Source organism: Aphelocoma coerulescens, chromosome 9 (assembly GCF_041296385.1).
Source record: "Aphelocoma coerulescens isolate FSJ_1873_10779 chromosome 9, UR_Acoe_1.0, whole genome shotgun sequence".
Taxonomy (NCBI): domain Eukaryota; kingdom Metazoa; phylum Chordata; class Aves; order Passeriformes; family Corvidae; genus Aphelocoma; species Aphelocoma coerulescens.
The window spans coordinates 20,068,955-20,083,864 of record NC_091023.1 but is presented as its reverse complement, the minus strand read 5'-3'; the positions used below and the strand labels follow the sequence as shown (position 1 = coordinate 20,083,864).

Genomic DNA, 14,910 nt, shown 5'->3' with positions numbered 1-14,910 from the left:
TGTTAAGGGGGTGGTGGGCTTCCTATGAGCTGTAAACAATTAGTTGTTCTAAAGGTTTGACATACTAAATGTCCTTCTTTATAAAAATATTACCACTTAAAATAAAGATTGGGTTATATTGGTTAAGAGTTTGAATACGTGGTTTGGTGATAGAAATCATGCCTTGCAGTTTCAAAAGCTACTTAATAGTACTAAGACTTGTACTTCATTTTATGATGATTATTCTAAAAACAGGATTGTCTGAGATTGCTGAAAGGCTCCCATATTGTTAGCTGCCTAATTCCCCATCAGGTTTTCCATAAAGTTTTACAAACATGAGGCCTAAAGAAAGCCACCCAATTAAGGTAAAGCTTTGAAAAAGACTAGGAAAAACTTAATTTTTACTTCCTTATTAAAGGCTTGTTATAGAGCATGATAGCTCAGTGTACAACATTTTGGGTTGTAGCTAGAGGTCACCTAAAAATTCTGTTCTAAGCTGGTATAATCAGACACAGAAATAGAAGCAAAGCATCTTTGTTGTGCTCTCAGTTTTCTACTTGCCTTGGTGTCATCAAGGATAAGGGAGGGGATTGTTTGAGGGGATGTATTTTAGGACTGTATGAAGATGTCACAAGTATAGCTTCATTTTTGGCACCTCTAAGTGGTCTTGTCTCTAAGCTGTAACTGTTCTTCCTCCCTGTGTAGGTCTGAAATGCACAACAAAACTGTCAGTCAGAGGTTTGGTTTACTTCTGGAGTCCTACTGTCGAGCATGTGGAATGTACCTGAAACATCTGAGCAGGCAGGTGGAGGCTATGGAGAAGCTGATTAACCTCACAGATATTCTCAAGCAGGAAAAGAAGGATGAGACCCAGAAGGTATCAAAAGCTGTCCTTAAATCAAAACTGTTGCTGTTGAGTCACAGGAATTGCTTAGAACTGTTCTATTTGATTAACTAGGAAAGTGTTAATGCTGATTTCAGTAGGTGGTGTGTTGTCCTAGGAGCTGCAGTGTTTTCTGTGCAGTGCCATTGTCCAGCTCTCAAGGCAATACAACTAAAGTTAAAGAGTTCAATTTGTGTAATATGTAGCTGAGCAAAGTTACTTACATTAGAACTGTGCAAAACCATGCTTGAAAACCAAAGCTAAAATCTGATACCTTCTTTTACATGTAAATAGTGTTCTCAAGACCTGAATGTGTGTATTTATCAGGTACAGATGAAGTTTCTTGTTGAACAAATGAGACGGCCAGATTTTATGGATGCCTTGCAAGGTTTTATCTCTCCTCTTAATCCTGCACATCAACTGGGAAACCTTCGGTATTGTATCCAGTTTTGAAGTTTGTCTAGATACATAAGTAAATGTTTAGTAATGGTAACAATAACAGTGTGGAGGTTGAGTGTTAACTTACTAAATGTTAGTATCTTCAAAGTTAACTGAATAGAATTTGTAGCAGAGTAATCCATAAAGAGTACATCATTTCAATCTAATGATTTAACACATCAGGGGACAACATGACCTTTGGCTGTTCCTTTAAGGTGCCAGGAACTGCAGTCCTTTTCCCAATTGTCAGGAGCTCATACTGCCAAAGGAATATTTACAATATTCCCTTAAACACAACTCTTCTGTTGGTCTTAGCAAATGGTTAACATAGCACTTAGTAATTTAAGTTTGAGTCTGAAAAAATGGTGGATTGTCAGTTAACTTTGCATCTTTAATTTGGTGCTAGTTCAGAGTTTGACCAAAACTGGGAGAACTTAGCAGTATTAGAGAAATATGGTATAAGAATCAAGTTATGCCTATTTCATAGAAATCTTATCTCTTTTAGGCTTGAGGAGTGCAGAATAATGTCATCAGCAAAAAGGCCGCTGTGGTTGAACTGGGAAAACCCAGATATTATGTCTGAATTGTTATTTCAGAACAACGAGATAATATTTAAAAATGGAGATGGTAAGGAAAGATAAGTGTAATTCAAAAGCTACATACCTGTTTATTTTCCTAACCTTTTACATAGTGTTTTTTATAAGCATATAAAAGTACATAAATAAAAAAAAATCAGCTGAGCAAAGCCATTTTCTTTTCCAGAAAAATTAAGCATAGACAAGTAAGTATTTATCTCAGTCAAGTGCAAATTTTTTTATGTTCTAAGATGCTCAGTCTGCCAAGGTGGAACATGATACTATTTAATATTTGTTCTTTTTACTTGAAAATATCTTCAAGATATTACACATGTGTAAACTGTGATTCCATTGTCCTGGTTTTAGTATTTGTTTTTAAAATCACCACCACAAGTTTATATTAATTTTTACTATTTAAAACCTGCTTTTTTCTGCTGAGGGAACAAAACCTGCACTAAACTATGCAAACCTCAGTACCTTTAGATGTATTTAGACACAGTTTTGGGGGGAAAAGTAAAGTAAGGTCTAACTAAGGGTTCTGGTGTTATGAAATTAGCAATCTTTATGTATTTGACTATTTCAGACTTGCGTCAGGACATGCTGACACTTCAGATAATTCGAATTATGGAAAACATCTGGCAAAATCAGGGTCTTGATCTTCGGTAAGCATTAGAGGTCATTCCCAAGCAATACTGATCTTAATGGTTTTGGCGTTGGTTTGTTCCCAAGGGTAATAAATGAAATGCTATAAATAGACGTTTTTGTGCATGTTAGAGCAATATTTAATTTTTTTAGTTAACTACTGGATTTTATAAACATAAGATCATATTTGAAAAATACTTAAGTCTCATTCAAGTGGGTCTGAGTGAGCTACGTACCAGGAATGGATACAAGAGCCAAGGTGCAGTAGCCACACTGTGGCCAAGTGATTGTGTCTGTAGGTTTGGCTTTGAACAAGGTGCCAAACCCTCAACCCTGCTGAGCATTGACTCTTTGTAGTTGGTATCTTCACTTCAGTCCACATAGTAGGTATTGCCCGTTCTGCATGAGCTTCTCCACCTCCAGACAGTCTGTGGGTGCAGCAGCTTCTGCAGGGCATTCAGGATAAACTGTTCTGCTTCTGGAAAACTGATCCTAGGCAGGTTACACCTTCGAATTTGTGATTGCTGTGTGGTACATTTTTAGGTGGGGACAAAGGAGCTGCCTCTGCACTGTCAAGAAACCCCCAGTTTTCATTTCCTAATCTAGACAAAAGGACCTGTTGGTCTATGCTGTCTCTCATGGGTCACAGTTTTGTCTCCAGTACTGTAATGAGTGGCAGAATTATGCCTTTGTCCAAGAATGGTTTAGAGAGTTACAGTTGCCCATGTCTTAAAGGGTAGCCAGATACAGGAACCTGCAAAAATACATCCTCTCCCACCTCTTGCCACCATTGTCTATAAAGGAAGAAAAAAAAAAACGATGAACCTTTGTCTTTCAGGATGTTGCCTTATGGTTGTTTGTCCATCGGTGACTGTGTGGGGCTCATCGAGGTCGTGAGGAGCTCTCACACCATCATGCAGATTCAGTGCAAAGGAGGCTTAAAAGGAGCACTGCAGTTCAACAGCCATACATTGCATCAGTGGCTCAAGGACAAGAACAAAGGAGACATGTGAGATTTCCTGTCCCTTGTTTTTTTTGTCCATGTGGTTCTTCTTGATGGAAACTTCAAGAGAACTAAAGTTCATCAAGTGGGAGATTATATCCATAATTATGTCCATCTGGCTTTGGTTTTGTTTTCTTTTTTACCTGTCCTTATTTGCCTGGTAGCTTTTTTGCAAAAGAAAAATTTGCACTTCTGTGTTATTAGAATATCTGAGGAAAGTGTCTCCTTTTTTGTTTGAATAGGTATGATGCAGCTATTGACCTGTTTACACGTTCTTGTGCTGGCTACTGTGTTGCCACCTTTATCCTGGGCATTGGTGATCGCCACAACAGTAACATCATGGTCAAAGATGATGGACAAGTAAGAGATGTTTTTCTGAAACCGTACCCTAAGGTCATCCTCACTTTGGTATAAGTTTGTTTTGGGGAAAAAAAAAAATCTATCGGAACTATAAATGATCAGTTTTACTGTGACTTCATTTAACCAAGGAGTTATTAATCTTAAAATACCTTTCTGTCTTTCCAAGCTGTTTCACATTGACTTTGGGCACTTCCTTGATCACAAGAAGAAAAAATTTGGTTACAAAAGAGAGCGTGTGCCATTTGTCTTAACACAAGACTTCTTAATAGTGATTAGTAAAGGAGCCCAAGAATGTACCAAAACAAGGGAGTTTGAAAGGTGAGCTTTCTTTTAAGCATTTAACCTCCAGAGTGTTTTGTACCTAAAATGAACTTTACTACTGGTGACCTTTAATAATTAGACCTTTTAATGAAAAGTAGTATTTTAAGTGGCTTGCAGTGGGTATGTTCTAGTTCTTCAGTTGAAGATCAGCCATGCACTTGTAAATCAGTGGGGAATCTTAGCACTTACATGACCTTTGGTCCATGAAATCTCACTTGAGGTTTGCAGGGTCAGCATACAAGTGAATGAAAAATTACCATCTCTAAACATCTAAAATTTCTTTGACTTAACACTTAAAATCCTCTTGAGACAGCAAAACTGCAGCTACTGAGAATTCTTAAATGTTGTGTGCATCAGAGCATGCTGGTCATTCAGCCATACTTTTCTCTCCTATAGCTGCTCTGATATCAGCTCTTCAGCTGTCCTGTGTAGTTTGTGACAATGGCCAGGACCTGCTGAGAAAGAACTTTAAAATAATAACAGTAAAGAAATAAATCTCTTGCTGTAGTCATTCTTAATATCTCTTTCCAGCAATCCAGTCATTGAGAGGTTTCAATTTTAATCTTAATTTCATTATGTTGACGGCAAGAGAAGACAGATTTTGAATTATAGTGTCTGTCTGAATGCTGCAGTGAAGCTTTTTTGCATTTTTTCCCTTCATCTGGGTATTTCTTATCCAGTGTGATATAGCAAATGCCCGTGTTTTCAATAACATTCTTCAGAGTATCTAAGGAGCAACAGCTGCTGCCCTCATAAAACTACAGGAGAAAGGCAACTCTGATAACCAGGAAAGCACTGATTTTAGCAGTGTATCAGGAAATATCTTTTGAAATCTGAAATGTCAGTAGCAGTGACAAAAATGGCTCTGTGAACTGACATAAATTTGCGTTGAACAGTTGCATGAACTGCAGATGGGGTTTAAGACTAGAAAGCCTGTCTTTGGACGTTGTGTTAGTCTGACCACTACTAATTCTTACACCAGTGAAGATAAACTAAGTAGGGAAATGAGTGCATCTTCTCAGCAACATTATGGTGTTCTTACTAGACTAAGACTGTCCACTTTTTTAGTGTCTGGTTACCTGTAAAACTGTTCTGGAGGTGAAGCAGTAATATGCATCTGGTAGAGAAATACACTGAGCTTTTTCCCCCTGGTCTCTTCCAGGTTTCAGGAGATGTGTTATAAGGCTTACCTAGCAATTCGGCAGCATGCCAATCTCTTCATCAATCTTTTCTCCATGATGCTTGGCTCAGGAATGCCAGAACTGCAGTCCTTTGATGATATTGCATACATTCGAAAGACCCTTGCATTGGACAAAACTGAGCAGGAGGCTCTTGAGTACTTCATGAAGCAAATGAATGATGCTCACCATGGTGGCTGGACAACAAAAATGGACTGGATCTTCCACACAATAAAGCAACACGCTTTGAACTGAACTGACAGCAAAGAAAACAAGAACTGATACCCTGCTTTGTGGGTACTGCACTGTTAATACCTGTTAGCAGCAAAGACTGGTTGCATAGGAATTGCACAAACCATGAACAACATTAGAATTTATGGCAAGAAAAGAGATGAATTGTTCAGACAACTGTTGGAAAATAATGTAAAACAGGGTTTCAGATAGCACGAAAATTATACACTTCAAAAATTAAGCTTTAGTATGATGTGTGCAGAGAGACCTCGACAAATTAGAGAGATGGGCAATCACCAAGTGTATGAAGTTTATCAAGGGCAAGTGCCAGATTCTGCACCTGGAACGGGGCAATCCTGGTTGTGCGTATGGACTGGGGAATGAGAGGCTGGACAGCAGCTGCAGAAAGGGACCTGGGGGTCCTGGTTGATGGCACATTGAACATGAGCCAGCAGTGCCTTGCAGCCAGGAGGGCCAGCCCTGTCCTGGGGGCATCAGGCACAGCATCTACAGCCAGGCAAGGGAGGGCATTGTCCCGCTCTGCTCTGCACTGAGGTGGCCTCACCTTGAATATTGTGGGCAGTTTGGGTGCCACAATATTAAAAAAAAAAATCAGCTATTAGTGTCCAAAGGAGGGCCACAAGGATGGTGAAGGGTGTGGAGGGGAAGCCGTATGAGGAGCAGCTGAGGTCACTTGGTCTGTTCAGCCTGGAGAAGAGGAGACTGAGGTCAGACCTCTTTGGGGTCTGCAGCTTCCTCATGAGGGAAAGTGGAGGGGCAGGTACCGATCTCTCTGGTGACAGGATTTGAGGGAATGGCACGGAGCTGAGATGAGGAAGGTTTAGGTTGGACATTAGGAAAAGGTTCTTAAAAAGTTCTTCACCCAGAGGGTGGTTGGCACTGAACAAGCTCCCAGGGAAGTGGTCACAGCCCCAAGCCTGTGAACAGAGTTCAAGGATTGTTTGGACAAGGCTCTCAGGCTCATGATGAGATTCTTGGGGTGTCCTGTGCAGGGCCAGGAGTTGGACTCTGTGATCCTTGTGGGTCCCTTCCAACTCTGCATATTCTATGATTTGATGATTCGTGTTATGCCTTAAGCTCAAAAAGGTAAACTTGGAAGAATGTTTCCTTTTCTCATTTGATAGGATAAATTAGAAGGAAAGAGAAAATAGCGCTAGCATGAACATAAGAGTCCATCACGTATTACCTTAGATCTGGTACAGCAGGTAGACACTATGCTGGATTGTGAAGAGTGGAAAGAGAATTCAAGTGATAGCAAATACTTAATAGCAGCATAGTTTAAAGGGAAGGAGTTTGAAGCTCAAATATCTAAAAACAGTAGTGAAAGGACAGTGCCTTTTAAATGTGCTCGGAGGCATTAACATTTGCGGGGTTTGGGTGACCCTTCGATTTCTGGGTCCGTCATCTGCACAGTTTCTGAAAGCAGTAGGAAATAGGCCCACTCAGTATGGTATTTCTTCTGCTCAGCATTTCTAGGGGTGCAATTCATACTTTCACAAAGAAACTCCCTATCATCCCCAAAAACTGACTAACCTGGAAATTGAATGGTCAGAATTGGGTTTAGTGCAACAGAGAGCTGTAGTGTTCATCTTAGGTTTGCTTTAATCTAACTTGAACTGAATAGATTTTTTTCATACATGTTTTCCAGAACCTAAAGAAAGGTGAGTTATTAAAATTATTGAAAGATTATTTTTTTATAAAGGCTATTTATATAATAGGAACTATTATTAATATATATTCTTTATTTACATGATTTGTCCAATATTAACTCTCTTAATTTTGCAACCCAGTTCTATCTGTCCAAGACTCCCATTTTCATTAACGTCACTGAAGGTGACCAGCCATACTTCTAGGACCAAATTCAGCCCTAGTGAAAGAGGACACAAGTACCAGTGAAGTCGTGGAGATATACCCACTAGAGCCAGAGGTGAACTTGGCCTAAGTCTCTAAAAATATTTTGGGAATCACTCTTCACATTACTTAAGTGATATGCTGGCTATTCCAAGAACGCTCATTTAAACCCTCAAAATTTGGGTCTACTATTTCTCCTCTTTCTTCCTCTTTTGGAAGTGGTTCTTGAATCCAGTAAGATACACCAGAAATAGCAATTTAGATTTTCAATATGATCAATAATTAGCAGTTGAAGAGACAGATATGTTGGCTAGCTCAAAGCATGTGGAGTTACCAAACATTTTATAGCTTTGTCTGTTTTGTGCGTGTGTGTAATATATATTTGTAAATCTAGTTGTTGTCCTTTAACATGATTACAATGTGTGCAATCAATGAAATTGGCACCAGGTTTTGAGACTGTTCAGAGTACCTAGGATTTCAGATTGCCCTTATGCACAACTTCAGGTAGGACTGTTTTTCTAATTCTTAAACAGGTTTAAGTTAGTAAAGCCCATAATAGTTCTGCAGATGATGTTCACCTTAACATTTTAAACTTGCTAGATTGGCAGCACTTGAATTCCAAAGGTTTGGGGCTTTTGGGGGTTCAGCTTGTTCACTTGCAAACACGCACCGAGGTGCCACTCAGAAAGTGCAATACCACGTGTAATATAAAATATGCTGACAGTTGGTGTTAGATTAGAGTATAAGCATATAAATAAACTGTACTTCGTGCAGGCTGTACTGATGAGGTAATGAGTGGTTGGCTTCATTTAGCAAATTGTAATATATTAAAAATGTGCAATCAATTACGTTATGAAAGACTTTGGGGATTGTAAAGCCAAGGCTTTGGTGTTTCAAGACACTTTTAAAGTCAGGATCCTGCAGCTGACTACTGCATGCATGGATACTTGATGTTGTGGGGGGAAACCTGGTTTTGTGAACACTACAGAAGCTCCAAGAATAGTACGGGAAATGTGAAGTTTTATTTCCTTAGTTCTATGAAATATTTTGGAGTAGTCCAACAGACTTCCCATTGCTCTTTTTTTTTTATTGACTGTTACATATTTCTTTTTGTTCATATGAATATTTTAACTCCTGCTAAGCTTGGTTGTACTTTCTAAAGCAAAGTTACCCTTGTATCTATTACTTTGCAGTCGACACACGCTGATGGTTTAGCTCTTAAAATGGGTTAGTTTCAGTTTAAGTTTAGATCACAAAATCTGAAACCCTGTTGGCTATAATTCTTAATTGAACTGAGTAAAACTGTTGCACAGACATCACATTAGGTGCTATATTATCCATATTTATCTGGTGTTGAAACAATGCTTTACCTCATTTATCCAAGAAATGGTCAGCCCTTTCCAGCCTGGGTGAAAAGATCAACTCAAATTTATTGGATGTTATGATCCCAAATTTGTTTGTACTCTGCCCCTTCCTAGCCCTTCTGTAAATATGAGTATAAATGTCTTTCAGTTCAAGCACAGTGTTCTGCACCCTTTTTGCCCAGACAGACGTATGAGGAATTGGGCTCTGTTTCCAGAATTTACTGCAATGAAATGTTGTGCATAAGCTGTAGAAGTTATTATGAGAATCAAATACTAAAAGAAATGTCAGAGTGGTACAGGCATAATACAGTTTGGGGTAATTGTAGCCTTTAATTTTTTTTTTTTTTAAAGTAGGAGAAGCTCCTGGGCTTTAAGCAGTTCTTTGCATAACCAGGATGGGCATTTGAAAAACATTCTGCCAGTGTTTCACAAAAAACAAAAATCCTTTTCTCAGCTTCAAAGTGTTGAACCCTAATTACTGCATCCTGTCACGGCAGTTCTGCGCTGATGTAACTTCACTGAGGATAGAGGAGGTACTGTTTGCTTACCCTGTTGGAAATGAGAGGATGTCATCTGCTCTCTGTATGAGAAAGAAGATCTGCTTACAGACCATGAGAGCACTTGTAACTGAGTCCTAGATTTTTACAGAAGTAGCTTGGAATTTGGCTTATTTTTAACTATTCCCAGTTCACAGAGATTTGAAAATAATTTGGGAATTTGGGAATCAGCTGCACAAAACACTAAAGTAGTTTATTTTGAGCTTGAATTGAATCTGGACACCTTGCTTCTGCAGAACTTCTTGTAAGACTGCCAGAGCAAGGAGCCCAGGACTCAGCCATGTGTTTTATCACAAAGCATTAAGAAATGGTGTTTTAATGAAATAAAATTTAAAACCAGTAACTTTTTCAACTGTGAAACTGTGTTGGATTTAATGACAGAACAGGCTGCTGCTTAGTTTTACTTAGAATTACATTCATTGCTTTCCTAAAGGTAGCAGAAAAAGTACCTGTACTGACTTTATATATGCATACTTCTCTGTCTGAAAGGGTGCATTAGGAGTTTCTTCATAGGTGAAACAGACTTTCAGTGTAAGTTTTAAAATTTTTTTAAAAAGGCTTTTAAATAAAACCAAAATTGTAAGTGGTTTGATATCTTGTGGAAAAGATAAGAACCTGCATATTGAGGACAATATAGAAATTACCAGGTTTGTAAGAACTTTGTATGTGATGACCCTGCTGTTGGTGGTTTGGTGAGTTGTTTGTGGGTTTTTATGCCAATTTTCCTTTTTCTGTAAAGTATTAAATGCCCTTCAGTGGTCAGTAGCCCATGCTTGTTGACAATTTCAAGGTATTGTCTTTGCTTTGTCATTATATAACTGGCATGTTCAAACGTCTGTTCTTAACAGTAATTATGAATTCCTCCTGTTTTGCATGTCTGTACAGGTTGCAGACCTGGGCTGGACCCATTCAAAAAACAAGTATCAGAAAAGCCACTTGAAATTACTATTTTCGTTGATGTCTTTGACATCTTGAAAATACTTCAAGTTAATGAAAATGGTGTGGTATTACAGAAAGAATTGTAACTTGCTGCTTCTAGGATTTTTTTTTAACTTCTTTTTCTTGTTTTAGTTTTACTTGAATGGATGAACCACACTTGTTTTTTAAAAACGTTATATAGCTGTGGATGTTGTTGCAGATTGTTGAATCCCAATTTAATTTTGCAATACATGTTTCATACAAATAATGAATTTGCATCTTTTTATTTTGTGCTGGAAGTTGTCTCAGTTTAGGTAGGGCTCTATCTGTGCAAAATGATGTGTAGCTCACCACTCCTACAGCTGGTGTTGGGGCTGAGTTTTTTTTCAACTCTTTGTTGAGTTTTACTTTCTTTTTACATCTGTGTTAATGAAGGGAAGCCAACTGGAAACTGGCTATAGAAGTTCTCTATTTGCATACACTAACCAAACCTATAGGTGCTTTGCTCTTTGAGAAATTCTGATTTCACTTTATGCTGATACAGCACTAACTTCATCAGAATTGCTCTGGATTGATGACAGTGTATGAGATCAGAATTAGGCTATATGTATATCAAAGTTCCAGATTATTTATTCCTATGATTCAGTATGAAAGGTTCTCATAAGGAGAGGAATGTTTACTAGCAACCCAGTTAAACACTTAATAATTTTACTTTGAAATAGTCTTTATTAACAAAGTAGCCTTTTCAGCTCTCCAAAAGTACAGTAATCTTGTCTACAGTTTGTTTCATTCTTGAGACTTCCAATACTTTTGTTGCTTGCTAGCTTAAATGTTTCCTCTTCCTACTCTTCTGTAGCGTACAGACTTGTTGAACCCACACTCAGGAAAAATCCTTGTTCTTCATTTGCCATACAGTGTTCTGGACTTCTGAGCTTTATGGGCTAGACTGACAAGTCTGAGGTCTTGCTGTGTTAGTGCTTCTGACTCTAGGCCAGAGGTGAATCCCTCTCTCTCTTCTCTTCTCTCTCCAACACCTCTCTGGGACATGCCCAGAGCAAAAGAACATCATAAAATATTTGTAAGAGAAGATCAATTGAAGCAATGTTCTGCCTGTACTTTGAAGTTACTGTCCCCCCTGGTTTGTGTAAGTGTGTTTTAAGTGTCCTTACTGTCACTTCTGTATGTGATGCCATATTCCTGCAGCAGAAGGAAGGCAAAAAATACACTATTCTGTCTTGATTCTTCTTGAAATTCTGGTGCCTGGTTCCCAGTAGTTATTAAACAGCTTCAGGAGCCATTCAGTTCAGTGTAACTGCATCCATTTTGTTAGGCTCCTGTTCCTGTTGCAGTAATAAAATTAATCACAGCTAAATCTGACTTAATTGTATTGCTGAAGTTACTGAAAGCCTAATTCAGGCAGAAGCTGTTTCTTTCAAGTGTCTTTATGTCTGTTGTAGTTAATTCTTGTGAGCCAAAATATGGATATTCATAGTTGGAATCTCATTCTGCCTTGTTTCTTTAACTATTTTATATCTATTTTGAGGCTTTATTAATAGTGTTCTATATCCTGAATTATCAACTGCCCCAGGCTGTCCAAAGTTGTCTTACTGTTTCATTTGGGGCTGAGAAAAGAAAAGGAATAGATTAATCTTCTTGTCTTACAGCAGCTGTGTTCCAAATTCTTTTGTCTTGTGAAGATAAATGTGTAATTCATTATCTGGGAGTATCATCCTTTCTCTTTGCCCCCTTGCACCTCTTCAAGTTTTAACTGTGAATATCCACTACACTATCAAAATCTACTTCCCTGGTGGAGAAAAGGGCTTTAAATATATATGGCTGCAGTCTGATGTCCTGGATTCTTGGGTTTGAAATTTTAAGTGTTGTTGTCATTGTAAATGGCAACACAACTGCAGAATTTTCACAGAACCATTGGGGCTGGCAAAGACCCTTGGAGGTCACTTAGCCCAGACACCCTGTTCTAAGCAGGGTCAGCAACAGAACAAGATGCCCAGGACATTGTCCAGCTGGGTTTCGAGTCTGTCTGAGAAAGAGGAATCCACAGTCAATTTTTTTTTTTTTTTTGGTAATGTTTATATGAAATATTTTCTATTTCATCGCCTGATGTCCTTTCAGTGGGCAGCACTGAGCCTTGTCTGTCTTTATTCCTCCCTATCAAGTATTTATGTACATTGACCACATGCCCCCTGGGCTTTCTCTTTGACCAGGATAACAATCCCAGCTCTCTCAGCCTCCTCTCCTATCCATCACCTTTATAGCCCTTCATGGACCCATTCCAGTACCTCCACGTCAGGTTCCTACTGGGAACCCCGGTGCTCCAGGTGTGGCCTCACCAGTGCTGAGCAGAGGGGCAGGGTGAAGGCTCACCTCCCTTGACCTGCTCTTCCTAAGGCAGCCCAGGATCCTGTTGGTATTTTGGGAAAATAGAGCCCAGGAGGGTGCCAGTTCCCGAGGCCTCTGTGTAACTTCATTGAAGGTGGGAGCAGCTACTCTCTGCATCAAAGGGAGAGTATAAACACCCACCAGTGCTTCAAATGTCTTTCAAAAATGAGACAATTACCTTTGAAATAACCACTACTGGGGCAGGGGGGGACGTTGCCATATGTATGTCATTCTGTGATAAAGGTCTGTGGTAAAGTAGATAGAAAGCAAGACATTTTTAGTCATAATGGGCCAAAAAGTATTTAAGATGCAGCAAGATGCATGTGTTGTCATACTGAGAATAGTCTTGCAGTACTTTAAATAAAAAAAACCCACAACCCCTTTTTTAACCCTTCTGCTGTGCTACTCAAGTAACAAAAGTTTGGCCTATGATACTTATTGTAGTTCATGTTCATGGGAAACTGTAAAAAGTCTGCTTTTTATTTATCTTCGCGGTCTGTATCATGCTGTTTATTAAAAAAAAACTACTTTTGTTTGGTTTTTATCACACTTTTGAGTGTTAATGTATATACTAACAACTAAATTAAAATGATATGGTTGGTACACTTGTGAATTCTGAAGTGAGAATTTAAGGAATATTCAGTCTTGGTGTGTGATTTGGTGTTGCAGCTCTGCCTTCATAAAAAGCTAGAAGAAAGGAGATGGAAATCGCATACCTCAGTTAATTTGTGGGGAACAGAAATAGAATTGCATTATTTATGGGTGAAAAGTCCGAGATGCATGTGGCATTTGTTCTTGTAAGCGCTGATCCTCAAAATAAGTAATTTTATTTTAGTTTTAGACGTGGGCTGTAAAAAGCTGTGACAAGAGAGATGATGTTATTGAAGTGTTTCAGCTGGATGGTTTACAGTCCCTGCTACATCAATCTGGTTTTGAAAAATATGCTTTCATTACCAAAATTATGTTTTAAAAAAACAAACAAACAAGGTTATATTTTTGTATCTAATAATAATTTTGAAAGAGTGACAAACATATTTGAGGAAATTACTCACTGGTAGTATAAGAGCATGAGGCTGCAAAGGAATTTCTTCTGTGGACATGTTGGCCTACTTTGGACTCCAGTTATTAAACTGGGAGGGATTTGAGTTCTCTTGCTGGGGATTTCACTTTTTTTTTGGAGTGATGAAGCAAGTGTCAGGGTTTTTAATCAGGCTCCTTCAAAACACTTTTGTCCCCAGTCAGCTCTGAACTTTGTAGACTGGTCAGTTCTGTTTCAGGTCACACTGCCCAGCTTTGAGAAGGGCTGTGTTCCAGCAGGTGCTCAGTCTGTGCTGGATCAACTCCGTAATAAAAGATGGGCATCATCATCCTTATATTGAAGCTTCAGCAGAGCTGTGGCCTGAAAAGTATGGCTAGGGGTTTGGAAGTAGCTACTTCAATAACCTGAACTAACAGGTTAAACTTGTGTTTATTATACATAAGGTGAGTTTTACCTTTCCTAATAACTATGAAATGGCTGTGAGTGGCTGCAACTGTGTGTTAATCGCACAGGGTGGTTCAGGAAAAGGTGATCATCAGCTCCTGTTCAAATACAGATTTTAGACTTTACTGCCATTTAGTGCCAGGGTGTGATTTTTGTGGTAGTTCTAAGTCTAAACATGAAAAATTACCAGAAAATTTGCAAAAATAATGCTGGTGAAACAGAAGAAAGATTTGCAATGTGGGTAGTTTGCTTTAGCATGGGAATCTCAGCCCTCCTGATTTTCTGCTCAGAAGTCAGTCTGTTTTCCAGCCTGCCTTGGAAAGACTCCATCTAGTCTGAACCCATGTAAAAAAAGAGCAAAGAACCTGATTCTGGACAAGATATTTCAGGCAACCTCCTACATGTCCTTTTAAACACTAAAGAATCTACCTCCAGTGAAGGTTATCCTCATGAGCTATGCCTACTGCTTTCATTGAAGAAAGCATTTACCCCATGCTTATTTTGGTCAGGATGCATCCCCACTAATTGAAATGAGCATCATCAATGTTGCCCATTTAAACAAGAATGTGGATATCACATGGGCTTTTCTGTATTTCCAGCTGGAGTCTGTTCTGAGTGATTAAAACCTCACCCAGAGCTGTCTCAACATCCCAAGCACATGGTGGTTTAGAAAACAAGACTAATTTAGGCTTTTCTGTCTAAAGCA

At 38.8% G+C, this 14,910-nt stretch overlaps 1 protein-coding gene across 4 annotated transcripts in view; it reads left to right on the top strand.

Annotated features, from left to right (window-relative positions):
* PIK3CA (phosphatidylinositol-4,5-bisphosphate 3-kinase catalytic subunit alpha) overlaps window positions 1-13,324 on the top strand; it is a 44,674-nt gene extending 31,350 nt beyond the window's left edge. For all 4 annotated transcript variants that reach the window (XM_069024727.1, XM_069024729.1, XM_069024726.1 and 1 more), the window contains exons 14-21: window positions 685-856; window positions 1,190-1,296; window positions 1,806-1,927; window positions 2,459-2,537; window positions 3,356-3,526; window positions 3,763-3,880; window positions 4,047-4,198; window positions 5,364-13,324. In XM_069024727.1, the coding sequence (XP_068880828.1) occupies window positions 685-856; window positions 1,190-1,296; window positions 1,806-1,927; window positions 2,459-2,537; window positions 3,356-3,526; window positions 3,763-3,880; window positions 4,047-4,198; window positions 5,364-5,634 (1,192 nt within the window). In that variant the 3' untranslated portion in view covers window positions 5,635-13,324. The remainder of the gene's footprint in view (window positions 1-684; window positions 857-1,189; window positions 1,297-1,805; window positions 1,928-2,458; window positions 2,538-3,355; window positions 3,527-3,762; window positions 3,881-4,046; window positions 4,199-5,363) is intronic.
* Window positions 13,325-14,910: the final 1,586 nt, after the last annotated feature.